At 41.3% G+C, this 25,305-nt stretch overlaps 1 protein-coding gene across 1 annotated transcript in view; it reads right to left on the reverse strand.

Moving 5' to 3' along the window:
* LOC119480579 (heterogeneous nuclear ribonucleoprotein C-like) overlaps window positions 1–24,910 on the reverse strand; it is a 39,215-nt gene extending 14,305 nt beyond the window's left edge. The window contains exons 1-2 of the mRNA XM_037756966.1: window positions 24,751–24,910; window positions 19,522–19,597 (exon numbers count right to left, since the gene is read on the reverse strand). Coding sequence (XP_037612894.1) covers window positions 19,522–19,597; window positions 24,751–24,772 — 98 coding nt within the window. The 5' untranslated portion in view covers window positions 24,773–24,910. The remainder of the gene's footprint in view (window positions 1–19,521; window positions 19,598–24,750) is intronic.
* Between the last annotated feature and the right edge of the window lie 395 nt (window positions 24,911–25,305).

Below are 25,305 nucleotides of genomic sequence, written 5' to 3' on the forward strand. Positions count from 1 at the left end.
TGCATTAGCCAAAGACGTTGCTTTTTGTGAACAAAGCATCCCAGAGATTTCCTCCAACATGCACACTCAACACCCGCCGTAGGCAGAAAACCATCAGTTTCACAGCAGCTGAATCTATGGGAGAACCTCGAAGGTGTGTGTGATGAATTATTAGAGATGTTGTTCAATTGGCTTAGAGCCTTGACAGATGCAATTTAAATCTTGCTGACGATGCATCAAAGTGACATTTTATGTGAGATTCTTGTTTTCTCGATTGTGGTGACATCTTAGTTGATAAATATTCACTGTTGTAGTCTTTTGTCCTGCACTTCTTAATCAGTTCACAACAATGTCAACAGTTCTTTGTTTAGTTATCAGACTGGACAGATAAAATAATGTTGAGGTTAATACATTACATACAAATTATGGTACAAATCATGGCAGAATTTCAGTTCTTGTCTGAAAGTAACCGCATCTATAGAGACGATGAAAATCAGTAAACATGCCACAAACATACTATCGCCATTGACAATAACGTCTGAAAAAGGATTTAATAGTATTGTCAACATACAGATGTATTTGGAAATGATGCACAAAAGAGACAAAATCATGTATATAAATGATGAGCAGCACAAGCCTCAGAATAAATTCAGGAATTCAGATTATCTACGTCACACACTGGCTTCTATTTGATAATAGCTATTGGACCAGATAAGGACATCCCTCCTGATGCTGACAGAATTTATTCATTTATTATTATTTATTAATATAGAGCCACTTTGTACCTCTCTTATTGTTGCACCACAGGGGGTTAAGTGTGCAGGGAAGCCTCCCAGCATGCATTGTAGAAAAGGATTAATGAACATAAGTCTAATGTTATGTGAGCGCCTCCATTTTTAATGGTGTTAATGTCCTCTTCATTGTGTTCCATAATATAGCCATTGTTTTCACATCTGACCTGTTGCACAATTACTCACATGAGCAAATGCAGTCAGATTACAGAGACATTTGACAGTTGGTTGTTTATTGCTGAGCTTATATGTGCCTGTTGCTAACAATAAAGCTTCAGGTCAAGTTGAAATCTGCCGCTAAGTTCTTCTGACCTGTGAGCCCCAGCTCATCATATCGCTGTATTATGTAAAAAACAGGACAGTTGCCAAAACAATGCAATGAAATAAAGGGAGAATCATCAGGTCAGACCTCGCAGACTACACGCTTCTTTCCCTTTTTCTCGTCTGACTTTTTTTTCCAAACACATTAGCAAACTTGTTAAATCATGCTTTTTTGCTGTTAAGAAATAATTCTAGGATGAGACATATTCCCTCTTTTAAAGTGCTTAGAAATGAATCCATGCTTTTGTGTCTTCACGCTTAGATAACTGTAATTCTCTGTGTGCTTGCCTCAGCCAAGGAGCTGCAGCTCGCCTTCAACTGGTTCAAAACACTGCAGCTCATCTTCTAACAAAGAGAAAGCACAGGGAGCACATTACTCCAACGTTGGCCTCTCTCCATTATCTACCAGTGGAGTTTAGAGTTAAATATAAAACTCTGGTAATTACCTATCAAGTAGTGCTACAGGGTGAAGTACCTGAGTGCATTTCTAGATTGTTTGAGGTTGTATCCAAGTACATGTAGCAACTTAAGGGAGACCATGCATTTGCTGTTTTTGTGCCTGTAATTTGGAATAGTTTACCTCTTATAAAAGTTCATCCAATTTAATGAACTCTAAAAAAAAAAAAAAAAACATCTGAAGACTCATTTTTATTCCTTCACTTTTTCAGAATGATGTATTTCCTATCTGGCTCATATTATTCCTGCATTTAATCTATTTCTTTCTATTCTTTTGTCCGTTACAAGCCTGCCTGCCTCGCTTTGTGCTTAATAGTTTTAATAGTAAAGCACTAAATACATCTTTATTCCCTACTTCCGAGCAAATAGTTCGAAATTCATTTTCTTTTGCTCAAATAGGAGCAACAGAAACCTGCATCCATGGACATAATACTCAGATCAAGGTCTAGTGCTGAAAGGTCAAGAGTGTGCAGAAAGCTTCCCCGTTTTTATTCGACAAACATAATGTAGTATGTCTCAAGGTCTATGTGACTGAAACATTAAACAATAAGCGAATGAAGATAGGTGTGCAGATGGTTTGACCTGTTTTGATTGCATTTCTTACTTGTGGCAATGTGCGGTTGCTTTGGTAATGTTTTTCATTTGGCAAACACAGATAAATAGGCAGCAGCTGGAGAGATTCTGATGGGTTGAAAAGTAGAAAGAGTCGGGAGGATTTGGTGTCAGGTCACGATTTGACCGAATAAGAGACAAAGACACTTGCTGGTTATGAGCCTTTCCATGTTCCCTCTAAGTTTTATTTCCCCTTAAAGTCCCAGCAGCGACTCCCAGAGCTCCATATCTTGTGATAGAAACGCAAAAGGTCAAAAAAAAGGTTGTTACATCAAAGTGAAGTGATGAAAATCCAGCTGATGAAACCAAAGGACAGACCGTTAGACTGTAGAGTGGAAAATGTGTCGAGGGTAGCTAACAGTTACTCTTTTCCATGATTAGACCACAGTATGCTTTTATATAAGGTACAACTTTAACACACACCTGCTCTCCAATCAGGAGAGACAAGAAAAACGGTGGTGGTTTCAGCAAATGCTCAAAAACTACTATCTGTCGAATTATGTTCAAGTAGCCGTAGGAATGATGATTCTCATTTGTAAGGACCACAAAAAAAAAAGGTTAGTCCGTTCTCATTCCCAGGGCATCAAATACAGAGGCTTTGTCATGGCCGTCGTCATGTGATACCGCCACACAAGGTACCCTTTAGCGCTGGTATGACACACACCAGGCTTTTTATTAACTACAATGTAAACCTATCCGCTTTAAACGCTCAGAGAAAGTGTTGCGGGAGTGTGGTGACGTAGTTTATAGAGCAAAAAGAGACACACAAGGCAGGCGGTAGGGGTGGATGGGTCCAACAAACACAGGGCTTTCATCCAGGAGACCGCTGTTCATGTCCTGTGTGTTAAGTTTTACTTTCGCGTTACAATCAGCTGTTTGTTTGTGTCCTGTGTTCACAATGTTCAGGTAAATTTTCACTTTACAAACGTAGTAGTTTTTAGCCCGACCATGTTGTTTTTTCCTAAACTTAACTGAGTGGTTTTGATGCCGAAACATAAAGTGACAGCAAGGGGTGTGACATAGTAAAATAAAATAGTGTGACGCTGTTATAGAGCCACAATGTCGGCAGAGGAAGGAAGTCGGGGTGGATAGATGGGTCAAACGTTTCCTACCAGCAGTCGACATTGGATACTTTTAACCATAACTGCAATTGTTCCCTAATCTTAACTAAGTGGTTATTAACCATGACAATGATAGTCCCCCAAACTTAACAAAGTAGTCACTTTGTGATCTTTCCATTAAGTTGTTTTAGTGCCAAGACCTAACCAAACCTTAACCATAGCGTAGTCAGTAAAACTTGATGATTTGTAACAGATTTGGAAGGCAGTGACAATCAATGTCATCCTGTCAATAGTGGCACCAGATCAGAAAACGCTTGTTCTGGAGAGCATGGACAGACAAACAATACATTTTGTTGTTTAATTTGAAAAAGCTGTTGAAACAGAAACAAGTATGGCCTTGGTGGTATAGAAAATGTGAAGTATTTTCACTAGAACCCGAAAACCCAGCTACAGACACAGGGTGCGTTTACTCGTCAACATGGCCCCCGTATCCAGAATCATATGAGAAAAACATAACAAAGCAGAACAATCGAGAGACAACACATTGAAATACAACCCACATCTACACAGAGAGACTGACAACAGCATGCAGTCAAGAAGAAATGAGATTACTGTGCGTAAAACTGTGCAGTGGGATTTTTCTTCTTGCCCGTCAAAAATGAGAATTTGTGTTCATGGATTGACAATTAGGGGAGAGACAGAGAGAGAGAGAGAAAGAGAAGAAAGATACCATGGGATGTTAGGGGTGAGTGTGATCAAGATGAGAGCAGAGGAGCTTTGATGGGGGAGGAGGGGAAGATGAAGGGAGTGCTGGCAGCTTCTTCTCTCTCTCAGACACTCTCTGAGGACAGACTGAGCTAATCTACTCCCTCTTTCCCTTTCATTTAATCACTGTCGCTGTTTCTCTCCATTTTACTCACATTCACTATTTCTTCCCCTGAGTCTTTCTTGTTTTCTGTAAAATGCACAAGTGATGCTTCAGATACGCCTACCTGCATTCGACACACACGCATGTGCACATGGACACAGATGATTACAACAACAAAACGGTATTTTATTTCTGATTCATATCAGTTGTTATTTGTATGCTACATTAGCTAAATGCACTAGTTTGCTCTGGTTGAGGTTTTGTACATATATTGTCAATTGGAGCTGCAACGATTAATCGATTAACTGTCAACTATTAAAATTAATCGCCAATTATTTTGATAATCAATTAATCGGTCCAAAGAAAAATCTATATTCTCTGATTGCAGCTTCTTAAATGTGAATATTTTCTGGTTTCTTTACTCCTCTATGACAGTAAACTGAATATCTTTGAGTTGTGGACAAAACAAGACATTTGAGGACGTCATCTTGGGCTTTGGGAAACACTGATTGACATTTTTCACCATTTTCTGACATGTTATAGACCAAACAACTAATCGATTAATCAAGAAAATAATCAAAAGACTAATCAACAATGAAAATAATTATTAGTTATTTATTCATTAGCCTTACTGTCAATCATATGTGTCAACAGTCAGAGACCTTTCCATCCAGTTTACACTGTGCCACTACACTACACTATCCCTTTAATATATCTGCTTCCATTGGAGGGATGCAAATCAATGAGCAAGCCTGATTTATGGCAATACTAGATTTAGAGGATTTTTGTAATGAAGTTCCTTGATTTTCCCATTTGACATTATTTGATATTCCCATCTGGTTATTTTATCTATAATATCAATATTGCAGTAGACGACTCAATCCATATTGCACGCACACACAGCAGCTTTTACAACTCGTCCTGAGGGAGAATTAACATTTGACAAAGAGCATTTTTATTATTCCCTGCGATCCTACTTAAACATGCAGCGATCTCACACTCTGCTGCTTTAATCAATGGCGTGTGCAGGACAGTAGCCGATCAATAACACATTACCATGTAATCTGCTCCTTGACATCCATTACTGCTTGGCCCGCTGGTCTGCATCATTTGGACGTACTGTATGTGCTGCAGGATGGTGATGCACGGCTACAGGCAGGAGCATGAGAGGTACTAGAATAATGGCAACTCCAGGAGCTCATAGATTTATATCCTACATGCATCAAGGCTAAATTATAGCCCGAGAGCAATTTATTCAGTGGGAGAAATAGAGGTTCATAGATAAGGGTTATGTGTCAGATTGCACTCATCCTTCCTCACTTTAGTTTAAGTAGCCCTGAATGGCTGACAGCCCTTTAAGTTTGATTGCAGCCACATCGTCGGAGAGAGGAGCGGAAGAGCAGATAGAGAGGAGCTGGGGATTGCTGCTGCATCAATAAGGCATTGAACGGGAGCCAGTACTGGAGCATAACAGGCAGTACATATCAGACAAAGGATATGCACCAGGGAACAGGGGAGTCAATAAAGAGTGTCCCATAGGAGAACGATTTAATCTTTCTTTGGTCCATTTGTCCATCAGGATGCATCCCTCTTGTCCCCTCATAGGTGCACTCATCAGTGGTAAACTAACACTCAAATGGCAGGAGGAGGCAGAGCCAACATGCCAAAGCTCTCAAACAAGAGTGGATAAAGTGGAGAGGACAGGGAGAACGAGAGAGAGTGGAGTGGAGCCATTGTTAAAGAGACAAGGAGGATGGGGACAGAGGGAGGGATGAGTCAGATTCCCCTACAGCTGTCGGGGTGTGGACATTCCTGACTGATGCAGCCAGCTTGTAGGATCAGCCGTGGCAGGGACGAGGCGGGTGCAGCGTGGTATGGTCACTGTTTGATTCGCCAAAGAATGTCAGAGTTGGAAATAATGAGTGAGTCCCATGAATCAGCTGGTGTTTTTAGCATCATTACCAGCGAGCAGTGATGGAAAAGTGACTATTTGGAAAAACTAAGTCATGCGTCACGGTGTTTTCAAGTTTTTTCCCACAAGGGACAAGACAGTGTTGTTACAGTCTGTAACCATTAAACCTTAATGTCACCATATGCAGCAGGGCTTTGATCTCACGGCAACTGAAGAGGTTCAAAAACCTGAACAGAAGCTCTGCAACACCAAACACATACATAAAAGAAACATAACAGTGAGAGGAAACAGGAGAGGAGAGGAGAGGAAAGGAGAGGAGAGGACCACGGACTGTCTAAACAAAAGATTAACATAATCTGCCTTTCAAATCAGCCGGTTTCACAGGTGTTTATTGTGATTAAAAGCCCAAAGAGCTTTTGTATTAATAACTCATTTAGCACTTTTGCAGGACAGGATATGAATTAATGAATAATACTGTACATGTTTTGTTGTCACAGTAAAAACACTTCATATAATCCAGTCTGATCAGGTGCTACATTTGGCCTCTGTTTGATACGGAAATACAAAGCAAGTCTAAAAATAGAGCCAAAAAACTCCAACTTTAAATCACCAGAAGACATACAGTATAATCTGTGTGTGTGCGCTGTAGTGATTTCTGTAAACAGTATGTGGGTGTAGGTATGTCTGCACACCATAAATATGTGCATATGTAGATAAGTGTGGGTTTAGCTCGACGTGTACGTGCTGTAGAAACATGCACCCCTCAGTAGCCCCTATAATCCTCCTGGAGGCAGAGTGTTTGGAGTGGGAGAGTTCCAATTCTTCTGCATGACTTGAGACCATCTGCACACGACCCAACACGTAACAAAATGAGCAACGATGCTACTTCTTTTTTTTTTTTTTACCAACTTTGGAAAGTTTTTTTTGATTTAAAGCTTGTTGTTGGAGCTCATGAGGGAGTTAGAGTAAATTGGAAACCAGAGCTGGTTTACATGTCATCTGCCTGTTAGTGAGGCAGTGCGTGTACTTCTGAATATGTGTGGCTTCTCTCCAGGAGGGCCAACTGCTTTAGCTCGCTGCCATTCATCAAAAGCTCAGGGTCTCGCTGGGAGCAGTAATTGGATATTTCAGAGTTCAGGTTATTTAGTGCTAATTAGCAGCATTACACAGCAGTAAGGTGACAAGTGACATCCAGGGCGCTCGCTGAGACCCCTCCCCTCCACCCGTTACCCGTAGAGAGCTTGAGGAGCACAGATATCAAGACACTTCCTCTAACAGGGGCGACTATCCCCGTCGGAACCGACTTAGAGCGTTAGAAAGTTAAAAGGTTACCCGAGGCTGCCTGGAGTAATTAATCCTTTCAGCCTTTTCAACCCTGTCAAGCCCCTGCGTCGTTTCCGTGTCCAGAACTATGCTGTTGTCCTGAAATTATCGAAGAATTAAAAGCTAAAAGTCACATCAGCTCAACTGCATGAAGGGCAAAGCAGCGTGGTTACACCGAGCTAAAATTAACTTCTTTGCTCGCTGGAAAGGAAAGTAAAAAAGACGCTGTCACAAAAAAGCTCTGAGTGTGTGTAAGTGTGTGTGAGTAGCTGTGTCTATTCAGACTTTGTCATCCGGCCACAGAGAAAACAAATCCACTTCTCTCCTTGGACAGAGAGGATCTGAACATTTAGGGGATATCTAGGGCAAATAATGAGCTGCCATTCAGAAAGGCCCTCAGAAGAGCTGTCTGTGGTTTTAACTGTGATCGACATGACTGACATTTACAGAGTCAACCTCCGACTGCAGTCTGTGATCCTCACTGGACAAAACTTTAACCTCAGCTAACATTAGCTACGCAAAGTCAACAACCTCCCTGCATCTGCCTCACTTTTGTCAAGATAGAGATTGAAAGAGGTAGAGAAATCCAAAGTGAAGGGATGTGTTAAAAGAGGGAGACAAGTATACGACTCGTACGTGTTTAAAGCTCGAACAAAAACTAAGTGGGCATGTACTACAGAAAAGGAGCCATTAGCAGAAGTAGAAGGAGATCCAATGGTAATGCAGCAGAACTAAATGCTCGCGTACAGTAAACAGGATATAATAGAAAATCGTTATTATATGATGATAATGTGTACACATTTAGCAATATGAGCAGCAAGACAACACATATTTGTCTACCATCAGATCATTTTTCATTCTGTTTCTATCCGTTTATTATCTCTGAGTGTAGCTATTAGGTCATTATGACCAATCAACGATCAGGACTGGTTGATGGCAATATTGTATTTTTATGCAATTTTTGCATCAATGTGATTTAGCATTGCACTCTTATCACTTTCACGTTACAATCAGCTGTTCGTTCATGAGCTGTGTTCACAACATTCAGTTTCATTTTCACTTCACAAACCTAGTAGTTTTAAGCCCATCCATGTTTTTTCCTAAACTTAACTAAGTGGTTTTGTTGCCTAAAACTAAAATAACATCAAGGGTAACTATAGTGGTTTTGAAGCCAAAAATAAAGTGGCGACAAGTGGTTAGAATGTGTTGCATTATCGGATTCATGATGAATAATTAAAAACAAAAGTCAAAATATATGCAGCAGATCCAGAGATATTGTCTTTTTTATTCAACGCATTTTTCTTCCTTTTCAAACCCAGATGCACACTAGTTACCTACAATGATATCATGATAAAAATGTACATATATCGTGATAGAGGATTTCATCTTTATCACCCACCTCCACAGTATGTTGTAGTAATGGTTGAGGTTAGAGTAAAGGGAATAGATATTTTTTTAAGGCAGACATTTTTGGCTCATCATAGCAGGAAAATCACAGGTGTTATTCATAACTCATAACTCGTGGCTCAACACAAGCTCCGCTCTATTCAAGTATCCAAGTAAGCCATGGCAGTGTGTCAGTGAGCCAGCATACACAACAAACCTTTTTCACAGCCGAGATTTTGGCTTTTCATAGCAGGAAAAGCACATTGATAATATTAATAACGACTGCATTTCATTTAGGCGAGCTAAAGGTCCAGGGTGCTGCTGGCTTCCTGTGACATTTGATGGAACAAACCTGTGCTTTTCCTGCTACGACAAGTCAAAATGTCTGCTGTGAAAAAAGATCTATAAATTTAGTCAGCAGGGGAAGGTCTACGAAATGATAAAGCACCAGGACGTGAGCGTGGTATTTGAAGGGCATTTGTCAGTAGGTATCACAGGTTAGACTGAAAGAATAAATGGAGTGTACAGTAAAGCTGCAGGAGGTGACTTTGAGGTGTGAGTGAGTGTGTGTGCATGTGTGTGTGTGTGTGTGTGTGTGTGCATGTGTGTGTCCCTCATGAAGGCCAAAGGTCAAAAAAAGGTCTGGCTTGTTTTTGCTGCTGAAGCATTCATTAGCATAAGTTGGTGCTTGTGCACTGTGGCGGTTGAAGACATGGCCACAACAGGGTGTCCACTTAATGATCTGTCTTTAAATCAGCATCTGTCTTTGTATCGTGGCAGTTGATTCTGCAGAGTTGCTGGTTTCAACCTCCTATGGGATGTTTTTTTTTTTTTTGCCAAACACCGTGAAAGAAACCATTTATATAAAATTCACTAAAAGCTTATATATGCAAGTTTCTAGAGAGTGATTATTTGGTATTGTGAGTGCATACATGCGTGTGTCCTGAGGGTCACTGGGGTCACCGATATTCTGTAGTACCCCTTGAGACATGCAGCCACTTGTACTCACACACTCACACTTTTACACACTCTGCTAACCCCCATTACCCCTCTGTGCTGACAGAGAGCTTTTCCAGTCCCGGCCGAGAAAAGGCTCTCCTGCTGCCTCCCAATCGCTGACATGCTCAAAGACACCCCTCCCCTGCTCACTCTTTTTCACTTTCACTCCCTCAGTCTCTCATTTCTCCCCTCGCCAGAGCCGGCCCGACCCATTAAGCGATATAAGCAGTTGCTTAGCGCCTCCTGGTCTCTTTTTTAATGAAATAAAAATCAAACTTGGCACAAACTGACAACATTTTGTGCCATTTTTGCCAACAAATAGTGACAAAACTATAAGCTCAGAGACACGAAATGGACAACTTAGGCAGGCTAAGTAAGTAATTCACTGTCCCCCACAAACAAGCATACCCAGGATTCTGTGGTAAAGCATAAAATCACATTTTGTGGTTGTATTAGATAAATATAATAATAATAATTAAACAAAATGAATGAACAAGAATGAAAGTCAACACAAACTACGATAAGTATCTTCATAAGCTATTCTTTGACAGCTTGTTTAATAAATTACATTTGGAGGTTGGTAATTCTTTTCACATTGCAACAGCCATATGTTATGTCCTTATACTGTACGTTCCTGCATGGTGGATGTTTCAACCAGTTTGGAATTTACTGTGTCCCTACAAATAATTATATTTAGAAGTTCCTCATAAGAAATCAACAACACAAATGCACTTTAAACCCTAATTTTAGTTCACTTTAATATGTTAATAATAATCAATTAAAAATATAAATTTGATTAAAATAAGACTTGCCTATAGTATTCCTAACTAGTGCTCCGAACTAACTGCTGATTTATTGATTTTGTTACCGTCACTAAAATGTTTATGAGGTACCGGTAAAAATGTTCCCCTTTTCCTGGGAACTTTTATGTTAACATTTTATTCAAACAGTGCTCCTTTTGTCTTTCTTTCCTATTTGATCACTGTACCAGGCATAATAGTAGTTATCTTAATAAATGTATGTTCTTCACCATATAGTTGCCTTGTGCATCACATCTTTTTGATCGTGTCATATCCTTTCTACATTTGGATATCTCAGACATGAAGACAGGTGAGATGAGAACATAACACTAAAATATGCATCAAACTTTAATCAGATCGAGCAAAAGGCTCTGAGAAGGACCATTCATAGAGTTAGCAGGTATTCACTGTAAACTTTAAGATATTGTTGCTGCTAATAGGTCTCACTTTAGTCTTGCTACATGCTTATTTCCACATTATTTGTGCTTAAACTAATATTTACAATACACAAGATGGTTCAGTGCCATGTGAAGTAGCAATATATTACAATGAGGGGGGGACCCCCAAATCAAATCCTGCTTAGGACCCCAAAAAGTGTAGCACCGGCCCTGCCCACCGCTCTGCTCTCTGTGTCATTCTGTAGCTCTCTCTGTCATCAAAATGAACTCTGAGTTAGTTTTCTGCGCGTTCTCGTCGTGCTCTGTAAAGTTGCTGTCAGCTTCAATCTGGTGACCCGAGCAGCGGGAAAAAACACTCCACAATCCTCAAGAAATATAAACGGGAACACTGACCACTACACAGTAATAACAGCACACTGCCGTCTCCAAAAGTTGCCAAATATCAACAGACTGCTCATAACTTTATGAGTACGCAAGTTCATTGTGCTTAGGAAGCTGTGGCATGTGCGTGAAGGTCCTGTATGCTCCTGGACTGGATTTTCTAAGTGTTTTTTCAGAGATACTATGTGGTGAAAGTCACTTTTGAACAATTGTTTATATGGTTTTATTTTTCACTGGACCTGGAGAGGCAGGTTGCTCCCCTAAGCTGACTGACCGTCTAAATGCGAGCCAGTATTGATTGTCCTTCCTCTGGCCTTTCACACAGCCTTGCTGAGGACACATTAAATGTGTTATAAGCCATTAAGGGCTCCAGGCCTCAAATCTCACCTGTCTAACTTAAAATATATTGACATACTGTGCTCTGGCAAACTTTTTTATTTTTTGATGTAGCCTCTAGGTGTGTACCGATGCCTGAGCAGTGTGTGTTTGTTTATGTGTTTGTGTCTATGCACAGTATACCCTCTCCGTACTGTGCTGAACACTGGGGAGCATGTGTCAGTGTATGGTTGTGTTGGGTACACGCAGAGACATTGAATCTGTGTGTGAGTCTGTGTGCGTGTGGTGTGTGTGTGTGTGTGTGTGCGCAGGGAGCAGGCTCGTCCTCTTGCTGCCCCGGGGGCTCAGAGCCCATTTCCTGTTGTGCAGTGTGATAAGTTTCCCTGTCAGATCCTCCCAGCACCACTATATTTCTGATAAGCTCCACTGCTAGTTTTCCCGACCTCTGGCACTGAGATCAATTTGAGATTGATTCAGAATGCCCTGCTGGGCCGAGCTGGAAGATCAATTTGAGATGGATTGTTCACGCTAGGGGGCCAATGACACGCAGTTCAGTGCTCACTTGCTTTCCCTCCTTTGCTTTCTTCACCCCTCACTCTCCCTGACTGTTGTTATTTCTTTCTCTCTCCACATTTTTCTCTCCTATCTACTCCTCTCTCTTTCAGTTGTTTCACACTGTACTGTTGTTGCTCTGTATTACACCCTGCGTGTCTTTTGCATCGATCCTTATTCATGCCTCCTTCTCTGCCTTGTTCCCGCCTGCCTCCCTTACTTTTCTCCTCGCAGCGTCGAGTAGGCAGCAGGGATAGAGATGACTTCATTAGCAGGGAGACCAACCCTGTAGACTGATAAGCCTGCAGGACAGGAGAGATAAGTCATCTGGCTTGGTAACACAGCTACAAAATATATGGATAGAAACCAACACACACACCCACAGACACCCACAGACACCCACTGAAACGGCTAGAAAAGTATTTTCATTTCCTCAGTTATGCGATCATGGTCATTCTTGCCATCATGCCCCCAGCTATTGGTGTCACCACAACTGACTCATGACCTTTCTCCACAGAGCATCATGTCTACAGCCTACATATCGCTCTCTTCATCCCCCTCTCTCTTTATCCACCCGTCTTCTATCTTCAGTTGTTCTCTGCTGTCTCAAAAGCTGTGGCAGTGGCCCTGAAACCAGCAGATGCACTCTCCTCCCTTCTCTGTACTGACTGACCTTTTCCCCAGCAGTACATCCACCTCTGACTGCACTGACCTTTACCTACAGTACACCCCTCCCCCACCCTCATCATCTCTCCCAGGAATGGACTGCAGACAGCACATCGTCTGTGCATCCACGCAGAGAGAAATCCAACAAAGAACAGAAGGAAAAGCTGGACAGAAAAATCTAAATGGCAATGACAATGTAAAATGCTGAAGTGGAAGGGGAAGGTACAGAGAGCTTGCTTTAGCTATACACTTTCTTGCCAATGTTGGTCACTCACTCTCAGGGATGGTGTGTGAGGATGCTGGGTTCGGTATGCTTCAAACAAACTAGTGCGAAGTGTCGTCCCAGTGCATTTAAAGGCAAGTGTTGTATAGTTGTTCCAAATGACTACACTTGAAGGCGCAGTGAGATGCAATAAATTGTACAAATGGAGATAAGGGCACTAGAGCTGCAACAATTAATCAATGAATCGATTAGTTGTCAACTATTAATCACCAACTATTTTAATAATCGATCGATGTCAGTAAATAGAATATCTTTGAGTTGTGGACAAAACATTTGAGGTTGTCATCTTGGGCTTTGGGAAACACAGATTTTTCAGAATTTTCTGACATTTTATAGACCAAATAACAAATCGATTAATCAAGAAAATAATCAACAGATTAATTGACAATGAAATGAATCAATAGTTGCAGCCCTAAAGGGCACATACTGACTGACTGACCTCTTCAAAGGCACTCGGTTGTACACACAAAAAGAGAAATAAGTAGTTGTAATAAAAAACAGAGCTTAACAGAGAAGTTTAAATCATGCCTACTTTCTCACCTCCACACAGTCGCTGTGTAAAGTGGATGCGCTGATCGGATTGTCAGTTTCGGAAATGTTAGAAAGGTCTGTGTGGGGTAAATTTATAGATTTATGTGACACAACACACAGAATCTTGCTGAATTGAGCTGGGAATGAGCCAGAGTCTTAAACATGCACCAAGCGACAGATTTCATGCTTGTTCTACAGTCAGTCGCTGACCTGATTGGTCGCGTAGTGTCTGACGTAGCCAGGACTCTGGCCGTTGCTACTCCCAAAGAAAACACTGACACACTGGCCTAGATCTCTCTTCATTTAACTTCATTTCACCGAGGTGCAGACACAAGCAGAGCGGTCTTGCTATTTGTGAAGAAAATGGTGAGAAATTCATGACTGTGAACTGGAGTGCTTTTCAATATACAACAACTGAACAACCCAAACCAATGTCATGCAGTAGTAAGTGATTTTTTTTTTTTGCTGCAATGACTTCTAGCCAAGTCGGCACACACAGGACAGCTACTTTTATGTCTTGTAAAGAAATGAATGTGTTAGCCTGCAGGATGGTTATCGTACCCTTCACAGTCACACAGCCCCCCGTCATGAGCTCACATAGACTCCTGCATGGACCAGGAGCAACCTGTGCACAGTTCATCATCATAACCCAATATCTACACTGGGAAAAAGGGTCGAGGGTAGATCGAGCACTATGTTGCATCTATTTTACATATTTTTATTCATGTGTTTTCACAAGCAACAACATGCTATTTTTTCCCATTAATACATAAATATGAGTTATTATCTGCCAGTCTGTGGCCCTGCTCATTATGCAACCCCCTCTTTTTAAATAACTAGTGCGGTGTTGCTTGGCCCTCTGTAGACTCCCGGTATTGCTGCTTGCAACGTTGCCGGGGGATCATGCCCGTTCATAGCGCGTGGCCGTTCGGAGTGGGCTGATTGCTTGGACCCAAGGAAGTGCTGCTTGCAACAGTGTCGAGTGACTCCGGGGAAGTGAAGAAGAGTTTGTTTGTAACGTATCCAGCATCCAGCATCCAGCAGCAAAACTGAAATGCACTCAATGAGCCTCGGTCTGCCCGCTGCAGACGACATGCTCGTCTGCAGAGCCCTGAAGCCCCGCCCCCGCTGCTGAACAGAGCACCATTTGCTTGTTTACTCAAAGTTTATTGATATTGAACATGTCCAAATTGCACCAAATTCGATAAAGCATTCCATGGGGTCCCCAGCAATATACCCACCAATTGTGAAGTAGATCGGATGATTGGTTATAGATATGCAAGGAACATATGGAAAGACAGACGGACAGAAAGACGGACAGAGATTCCTCGCTTAGTTAGATATTTATAACTGTCATGTTTTAAAGAGATGATCAGGATGTTGAGCATACAGATTTAGCTGTGGGTGGCTGTCATAACAGCTGACACTCAGCTGTGTTGTAATAATCAGAGTGATGTCACAGAAACATGTACAGCAGAAATATGTCTTTTCATAATAACGGGTGAATTTCAACATTGCTTTCTTAACTGCAGATTGCCTCCATTTGCCCTTTGCTTTTCACTGCTTGTGGTGGTTTTACAGATATCAGCCAGCCGAGCCTCAGGCGAGATTCACATACACAATCTGACAAAATAAGTGTTGCATGGGAACAAATGAGACTTAAAATACACTCAGTAAAAAAAGCTGCTGTAGCTTTACTGATCCATCTATTAATGCTGCACCTAAAAAACCCGTAAAGGACAATTCAGGTTTATTACAACCTCTGTCTTCATTCCCTTCACCAAAGAGTTTATGTTTTCGTTTTTTGTTTGTCTGTTTGTCGGCAGGATTACGGAAAAACTACTGGCCTGATTTTCATTTAATTTGATGGATGAGTGTAGTGGGTTTGGAGCAGCTTGACCTTGGTTTTCATAATTTTTGTCATGTTATCGTAACATCACACTCACCAGATGTAGCATGTAACGAGCAGAAACTGTATGACACTGAAATTTATTTTGAAAAGAAACTATGCATGTAACGATTGGAAAGTGACACGCCGTCCCTGACATGTCCAAAACTGACGCTAGAGGGGTACCTAGAGCGTCATATAAGCGTAGGGCCACTAACCAAGCATTAGTGTTTGACGAGTTGGGAGTGAGAACATGCTGCTCCTGCCCCCGTTAGTCTCTTTGAGAGATGAGCCCGCTGCATCGTTTCCATCCCAACTTAAACTTCTCTATGACCAGCCTAACTGATAATTAAAACAGATGAGAGAATATTAAAAGAGCGAAGCGCGTGGAGAAAGTAGACAAAAATACCAGAGACCAGATGCTCAGTACGCTCTGCCACTTGATGTTCAAGCCAGTACCCTCTCCACTGAGATGCAAAATGGAGCAGATAATAAAATGAGCAGTGTAATGACCTGAACACAGGACGGACATTTCTACAGAGAAAGCGACGACCGCACAACTAAGGATCAGTGCTAGATGACTGCAGAGAAACAACAGGGCCTTTACTGTAATATTGCTTGGTCTTTTCTACAACATTAACAGGGAGGAGAGACACAAAAACTGCTTAATACAGCAGCCTTTTGTCCTGGTTAACCCATAAAGCTATTAAAATCATTAGATAATGGTATACACACACACACACACACACACACAAACAAACACACACCCCTCTGGGGCCCTTCCTCTGGCACCTGATCCTCCTTATACAGGCCACACAGTACAGTGAGCTTTTGTAGTAGTGCACTGGAGCACACAGAGGCCCCGGCTGCAGCAGCAGCAGCATCTGGGTTGCGAAACGATTGCTACCCTTTCTACCCCATCCCTCCTTCCACAGCTGGGACTCGCCAAGCTAGAGGGGAACTGTGACAGTCAGAAAGCACGGACGATAAATGATGACAAAACCCTGATGTTGTCAGGGTCGCTCTGGAGCAAATGGCTTGGGGGGAGACATATGTGAGAGGAAGAAGAGGAAAAAAAATGTGCCAGCTATCATGGGACAAGAAATGACTTAGACTACATTAACACATAAAATAAAAGCTTTTATGAGTTTAACTGGAGGTGAAAATGTAAATTTTTGAGCTAAATAATCCAACTTTCTTGCAATAATATAATGCTGGAAACCTGCATGGTGTTTCTTGAACAGATTAGCGTCTTAGACATGAGTTGGAAAGTTTGTTCGTAAAGTAATCTAGGCCACAGGCAGTAGTGTTTGTTGGCCAGCTCTGTGAGAACAGTGGGAGGAGGCTGCCAGCACCACCAAGAAGGATTATTGGAGTCTGGACAGAGAGATTTTTGGTGGCTGTCTCGCCATGATTTACATTTGTGACTTTAGCTGTATGTAGCTACTGTTTCTGGGAAATGATCATGTAGATTGGCTTGTCTTATAATGTATTTCTCTCTTCCCTAAAACTCAAAAACTATAAAGTGCTGTGCAGTGAAAGACATTTAAACACATTTAGATGCTGCCTTCCGATGAAAATGAAACCACTGTAATCACTTTTTATGTTTGCAGTTTCACATCATATGCACATGAATCTTTTTAGCCATGCTAACGGCATAGTGCTAGGGATGGCCAGAAATCACGCAACTCGCAAGCTCGCAACTGTGTGGGCACATCTCTGAAAAGTGGCTGTTGTAAACTCAGCTCTGAAACAACAGTCTGCAATATGAGTGCAAATTTGCATACGAAAATTTTCTAAATGAAGATACGCCCTTTCGAAACACAAGTTTCACAAAACTTTTTTTTGCCAACATATGCACACTAGTTTTCAACATACACAGGACTTTTAACCAGGAGACCGGTGTTTGAGACCGGTGTGTTGTTTTGTAAGTTACATTAGTGATGTTTGTGATGTGTTTTTTAGTGACATTTGTGACATTTTTTCCGTAGTCATGGTACGTTGTTTCAGGCCCAACCATGACGTTTTTCCTAAACCTATCTAAGTAGTTTTGTTTCCTCAACCTAACTGCGGACGCCACCGTAGTTTTGTTGTGTGGCGTACAAATGCCACGTGAAAAAGCTAAAATGCGTGCTCAGGACACGCAAAATGTTTGTATAATGTCATGCTATTCATACGCCTTCCGCTGAGACCGGGTTGAAAAATGCATTGGAGAAACACTGTAAAAAAAAAAAAGTGCTGCTGTTGTGAAGAAGGAAAACTCAAATACAAAATAATGTTTGCAGAGATTTGACATTTTTTTTCAGCCTATCAAAGCATTATGCAAGCCTTCAAAACTTAGTTTCAGTCTTGCAAAAAACCTTTTTATTAGATTTCAACCTTTCAAACACTGAGTTTCAACCTTTCTAAGCTTATTTTTTTCAGTTTTGAAATATGACATTATATCCAAACCATAAAGTTCAGCCTCACAAAGCCGCTAACATGGCTGTGGACTTTTAGTCTTGTTCTTTTCTCTGTGTGTGTACAGACTGGACAGGTTCTCAGCTTGGGGATGTGTCCATAAACCTGAAATGGCCACAGAGAGCCAACTTTAAGTCCATGTCATCTCAGGCTGTATCAGGGCTACTACCTCAGGTGTGTTCCACTTGTGGTTAGTCATTGCATGTGTGTGTGTGTGTGTGGGATGATTAACCTCATTAATGCATGGCCGCACGCTGTTGAATAACTACATGGTGGAATGGGCACATAACGTTTGGGGGTTTAAGGTTTAGGCAGAGAAGGTCAGAAAGAGTGGAGAAGGGAGCACACACAGGCAGAGAGCTGGATTAACTGTTATGAAGGACATGCTGGGGACATCATATATAATGTCCCATACTGCAGTATGTATATCTCTAAATACTGTATGCTATGAGGGAGCCAGCACAGGAACAGTAAATGGAGCTGCAAGGAATGAAAAAATATCAGTATTTATAGTGGAGCTGGAAACATATGTGGAGTCCCAGTTATGCAGAATAATAATGAGATTTGCTGATTTGGCTCGGGACAAACAAGTTGGCATCAATATTATTACATCTGTTAATATGCATTTCCTATTCTTGTTTGTATTCCTAACCTATTTTGCATTCTGGTGTTCTTGGGTGGGTGTCCTGCAAAGTATTTCAATATAATTTATTATGTTTACCCCAGTTGCTTTAATGTGAGTCTCTCCTCTCACTATCTCCGTTGTCAGCAAAAAGCCGTGTGTGCCTGTATTGGTGCAGCTATTCGCAGCAATTTCATTATTATTTTTTTTACATCTGTGAAAGTGGAACTAAAAGTAAGTTTTCAGGAACGGTTCAGGAACAGGAATGGTGTCTCCCCTCTCTTTTCTGATTATGTGATGTTTTCTAAGGGCCTTGCTTATTGGTTCCACATCCACTGCTATATGAAGGCTGATATATGGACCTCCAGAGGACATGTAGGAGAAAATGCACTGTCAGAGTCAGTGGCATAAGAGCTCAAACTTCACACCAACAGAGCACTTTGTGTGGTTTACGCTCATTAGAAGAGCTCAAGCCTGCAAAGCTGCAGCCAGAGAGACACAGTTCAAGGAGAGAGTTGGGGGTAAGAGTAATGAAGGCCCACACACTGTTGTCTCTCGCACTGCCCTCCACTCCCTTCGCCAGTTATCTAAGCCCACAGTTAATGTTAGTGTAGCTCCACGGCGCCGTATTGAACCGCCAGCAATAAACAGTAATCAGCTCCAGTCATATGTGTGCACTACATCAACAGAGAGATTAAAACATTGACGGATGGAGACAACACCTCCGGCTAAAATCAATACACAGCTGGTATGAAGCTAATAACGAATAATGCTGCATTGATTGCAACGCTGAGGTGCAGCCATTGAGTTACAGATAAAGGGTTGCAGCAAATAATACAGCGCATGATTATCTCAGAGTGTGTGGGGGGAGTGTATGTGTGGGGGGTTATACTCACCCATAAGTGGTGTTGCTGGCCCTCTTACTCGCTGCCCTGGAGCGGCTGGACTTCAAATCTCCACTCATGCTCATGTCTGCATGGAAGAGCAACCAATTAACTCGTTGTACTGACACAGTAAAGAGCATCATAACACAACACAGCAGGGGTACATGGGGGCCATGGTCATGTTCATCCTACATCAGAGTTTATTCTTTATTTGAGCAAAATGAACCTCAACTGTTGTAGTTGATGTCATCATTTGACACGATAATGACTAAAGGGCTGACTCACACCGACAGTGGCCTGTTTTTCACATCCATCTATCATCCATCACTCTCTGTTGATTGCTTCTGCCACTCCGAGCCAGCTGTTCACCTCCATTTTTGTCTCCCGTCTGCAAGCGTACATCAGAAACCTGGTGCAGCTTTAGACTCGTATCAAAAGCCAAACCTTGTCTCTCTGTCTTCGTAAGTGTCTCCTGCAAACACCTCTGCAGACATTGTTCCAATGGGCCAATTAACCACAAGCCATCTTGATTACAGGATATGCCAACATCTCGCTGTTCGTGTTGGTCGTGGCTCAGCAGTGATTTACCAAAGGTGAGCGTAAAAGAGTGGAAAAGAAGTGAAAAGAGGAGGAGAGGAGAGGGGGCCGGTCTGACATGGACAGATGGGTGGTGAATGGAGTGTGACTGGGCCAGCTGCACATACACTCACACAGCGTGACTGTCAAATGGCTGGAAGCTACAATTAATTAAGTATGGGCTTGAATGTGTGAAAAGAAATTTAGACACGTGTATGTGCCTCTACCTCCCGCAGCAGAGATAATTTCCTGACAGTTTTAGTCAAACAGTGACCTGCTGGATGGCGTCTCTGCAGCCAACTCTGCTGGTGAGGAACTGGCCGCTGCCGCTGAAACCATTAACTATTATTTGCCTGAGCCGTGCATGCATGCAAACTACCACTGTGTTGTTGATATGAGGAATGTAGACACAAATTTAAAGACATGTTTTAAATGCCTCAAAACGCATTAAACTGGCAATATTAAGGGAATAAAATTGGCATTATAAATATATATGTGAAAAATATGATAAATATGTTTTTTTAATATAATGCCCAGACAGGTAGAGGCATTAATTGTTAATTTCACTCAGGTAAAACGATTATTTCAACTATTTCAGAAAGTTGCACTGAAGCCTCAAAGACACAATTTACTCTAAGGGTTATCATATTATTACAAATATTACTGTAAACTCACTCTAATAACTAGTTTCATATCATGTTATCCACCTCTCCTGGATAGGCCATACTTTTTATCCACCAATATTTTTATATGACAGTAACTATCTTTCTCCACTACAAGGTGACAAAAGAGAAGAATGACGTGTATCAGAAACACATCTATAAAAACATACTGGACAGCTCCTCGTCTACACAGATTGAGGCTAAAGTGATTGTAGGGCAGAAGGCAACAAAACTGAGTTTAATAATGTGTTTGCTGAGCAACATGGCGACTGTATGATTGACTGCATGAAGAAGCCATTACACAGGGAGAGGGGAGGATGCTGCTGAGCACAGTTGTCTCGCTCTACGGGAGCAAAACCTCAGGAGGTAATCAGGCTGCTATTTGGTAAACAAAATCCTGTGTGCTACAATTAGCTTCTCCAGTGCAGACTACACACACACACACACACACAGTCATATTTACATCTCATTACATTGACTAACATTTTTTTTTCGAGACTCACCCTAACCCTAACCATAACCGCTACTTGCATAAATTAACTATATATTATATTATATTGTAAATTGCTATTTTCCGTTTTGAGGTTTGTGTTCAAGTTAATTTGCACAGAAAAAAGTTTATGAATGAAATAAATTAGAATGATGGCACAATGATACCACACAAAAAGTATAACTTCTTCTATGAAGACATATTTTTAAATATTACAACTGTGTTTTACTATATTGTCCTTCATTATCTGTTTATACACCAGCTTCCACTTATGGATGCCCAAAGGAGGAATTATAGTTATTTACAAATACATTATAAACATCTGTTTACAATTTCTAAACAAAAAATGTATTAAGTAAAGGATAATGTACAGCGAGCGATGCCAGACGCCGACGCCAGAGTCTGACATCATAACTGTGCCCATAGCAACGGTCTGCTATAAAGAAATAGCAGAACGCCGTGATTAACCAATCAGAATCGAGTATCCAACACAGGCGTATAATAAATGTTTCTATAACATGCCAAATAGGAGGCGTTTCTCATCTGTGCCTTTTATCATTCTTTTAATATAATCCTTTGTTTTGTTTTTTCCTTTTTTCCGTTTTTGAAATGTTAAAAAAGGGAGGAAAACATTTGACTCTAACATAAATAAATCATTAAATATGAATGATCATTGAAACAGCAACGTACAACTGATAGCCCGAGTATAGTATATTACATGAAGAAGTGATTCGTGATTTTTTAAGGATTATTTTGCCATGCCAGTGGCATGTTTTGCCAACACTGATGTTGGGATACATCAAAGATAATTACTGTTCATGATATTACATATCATTGATTACCTGTATGATAATTGTATCATTATCATGGGCAGCGTGTCATAATAACATTGTATGAGGAGCCATCAGGGACAAGCCCAAGAGACTCTAGTACAGTTCATACAGAACTCAAACAGTAATCTCATGGACAGCATGTTTGTAAAATAGGAGCAAAGGGCACCAGAGGACACATCAAGGTCACACATGATCAGCCATAATGAGTTAGAAAGCCTCAGCCTCTGCCACGGTCTACAGTCTGCCACTGTGCTAGTATCAACGGATGGCAGGCTGAATGCCAGACTGTCGCTTCATACCAAGCCAAAGTGAGAGCCGGCTTAATCACACTACCTGGAAAGAAAATAACACAGTAACAACGTGGAAAAGCTTTTCTTATTCTAAATTATTCTGCATCTCCAGCAGAGGCAGGAGACTGGACGGCCTTTGAAGACCTCAGTCAGTCTGTCAGTCAGCCAGCATCCACCCTGCTGAAGTGTCCTTGAATTCTCCACCAGCTGCTCTATGTGAACCTGTGCTTTCACCTACGCTGAGAAGAAAAGAACTTCTCTGTCAGGGTCAAATATTAATAATTTGATTTAATTACTAGTACTTGGTGACTCATATGTGACCGTAAAACTCAAGAACGAAACATCGAGACAGCCGTGAACTCTGCTGAAACACGTGAATTTAGGGAATTCACACACTGCACAGATTTTATGTTCACAGATCCTTTTGGCAAGCAGCCTCATCTTCTGTGCAAACATGTGCACACACATGCTACCGCTACTGCCATTTTCCCCAAGTTTCATTCTTGCCGTTAAGAAAAAAGCCAACATAATTTGCCGTGAAACCTGTACTGACACGCACACACACACACATCGTTTTGAATTTTTTGAAGTCACTGATGTGTGGGAGATGGGATAATAACACAATCAGATAAAAACATCGCTCAATTTTCTGCCTTCTCTCATCATTTTCTTTCTTCCTGATTTTTTCAATTTTTCGCATCCCTAAGTTTTTATATATTTTTCAGTTAATCTCTAAATCACACAACTGATTTCAGAGCAGAACACAAATGTACAAGCTGAGGACTGACACAGCATCATTTAAATCTAAGAAAAAAACAATCTTTTGTAACCACACATCTTTCTTTTCTCAAATTTTCCACCCAAAAAGACAAAAATAACGAAGCAATTATGACTAACGCCTTTGCAACAATCATTTAAACTAGGGCAACTGGGAATGCAAAATTGATGTCACTTTAATCGCTTTGGTTGATTCAAGAAACTATTTCATACTGTGGTGAAAAATGAAGCTGCAGTCAGATATGTTTCAGTTCCTTTCTGTTTTGTATTGTACATTTCTCTTTATCACCACCACTTCTTCAATCTAATTGGTAAAGATAATGCTCAAAACTATATTTCATTGTCTTTGCAGAACAAAGTTGTCAAGATAAAACTTGAATTTGTATGCTCTGTTGTAACACTTTCTATTTGCATCCTGCTGTGCGTTTCGCTGATGTTTAAAACATTTATAGATCAGAAAAGAGGCCATTCTTTGCTTATTCCCAGTTTATTAATCAGGCCAGAGTCTGGCACCCTACATATGAAGAGAAGCTAATTTGTCAAATGTGGATGTCAAAGCGCAGCGTGCCTGCTTCTTGCTGGCAGGCTCCGCTCTCTGTCATGCTGCATCCTCTCCATTTCTTGCACTGCAAATGACCTCAGGTCAGACTTAGAGCCAAGCAGCAAGCATGAAGCTTTAGTTTCCACTCTCAGGGCTAAATGCAGAGTAATCACTGTCAACATAAACAATGGATTATAACCCTCACAGATAAATAAAGCGAAACAGAAGATAGGGAAGGTTGATTATGAATAGATTGCATGTTGAGAGAGGTGATGGTGGGAGGCAAAAATAAATTGGATCTATACAACTCGGCAACAACAAAGGAGGTGAATGGAGGCTCTTGCATTACAGTGACTTAACTGTACGGGACCCTGAAATGATCCCACATCACGATAAACCACAGAGAGACACTTTCACTGTCATAGTCTTTCAGCCTATTGAACTCTTTACTGAAGACTTTCCCAACAGACATGTAGCTTTGTGAGTAGAGTGCTGTTTGTGAACTAGTGTGGAAGTTATGAGGAGATGTAGCAGCTCAGGAATCATTCACAAAAGAGATGCACTGTTCATTCAACAGCTGGAAAATAAAGCATGCTGAAATCCATCACCAGGTATAATGAAACTGTTGATGTTTCTGTTTCACAAGCCTTTGTGCCCAGAGAACAAGTGCTGACCTTGCCAATGTAAGTGACTGTAGGTTGATTTGATCATATGTACCTGCATAGTTTTGGTGAAGTTGTCAGAAACACCTCTTAATGCATCTCAATGTTTACATCATAACCTTAAACATCCTGCAGATCCTTTGAAAAACCACCATCTGATTGGATCAATGTGATGGTATACAGAGGAAAAACAGCAATGAAGCAAAAGTGAAAAGGAAGCTTGGATTCAGACTAAAAGCAGGCTGATTCTACGGACAGAAAGGCTTGTAGAAGATGGGAGGGTAATGCAAAAATTGGGAGGCACAGTGGAAAATATTGTCTTTCAGAAACACAGTGCTGCATGCAAACATCCACTAATACCATGCATAAACACACACACACACATAGGGATAAACCCCCCATATACTCACATCTTGGGCTGAACAGGGTCATATCAGGGAAGCAAAATAACCAGGAAACTGAGAGGAGAGAGGCTAGCCGAGGATTTCTCTCTTGCAACTCTCTTTTTACGTCCTCCTCTCTCTTGCTGTGTGTGTGTGTGTGTGCTGCCGTGTGGCTTACTGCTGTGATACTACTGAGTCAGGGACAAACCAGCTAGAGAAGCACCAATGGGATGTACCAAATGTTTTCCTATGGCAGGGGTGGATAGGGGTGCACTGGGCTGTTCCATTAGCAGGACAACTGGCAGTAGGATTGAATGTGCAGCTGGTTTCCCCTCAGCAACAGGAGCTTGGCTGGAGTTCAGGGTTTACAGACTCCAGCCAGGCGAGGAGGAAGCTGCCGGAGTGTATGTGTGTGTGTCTGGTGTGTGTCCGTGTGTGTGTGCGTGTATATATCTCAATACACATGTCAAAGAGCAGGAACCTGACAACACAGATGTGCACTTCACACTGACATTATATCTTAACTATACAATCATACAAGCAAACTAAATGATGTACATACTCACAAAGGGATTCTGTGAG

This window comes from Sebastes umbrosus, chromosome 2 (genome assembly GCF_015220745.1).
Source record: "Sebastes umbrosus isolate fSebUmb1 chromosome 2, fSebUmb1.pri, whole genome shotgun sequence".
In the NCBI taxonomy this organism is placed as follows: domain Eukaryota; kingdom Metazoa; phylum Chordata; class Actinopteri; order Perciformes; family Sebastidae; genus Sebastes; species Sebastes umbrosus.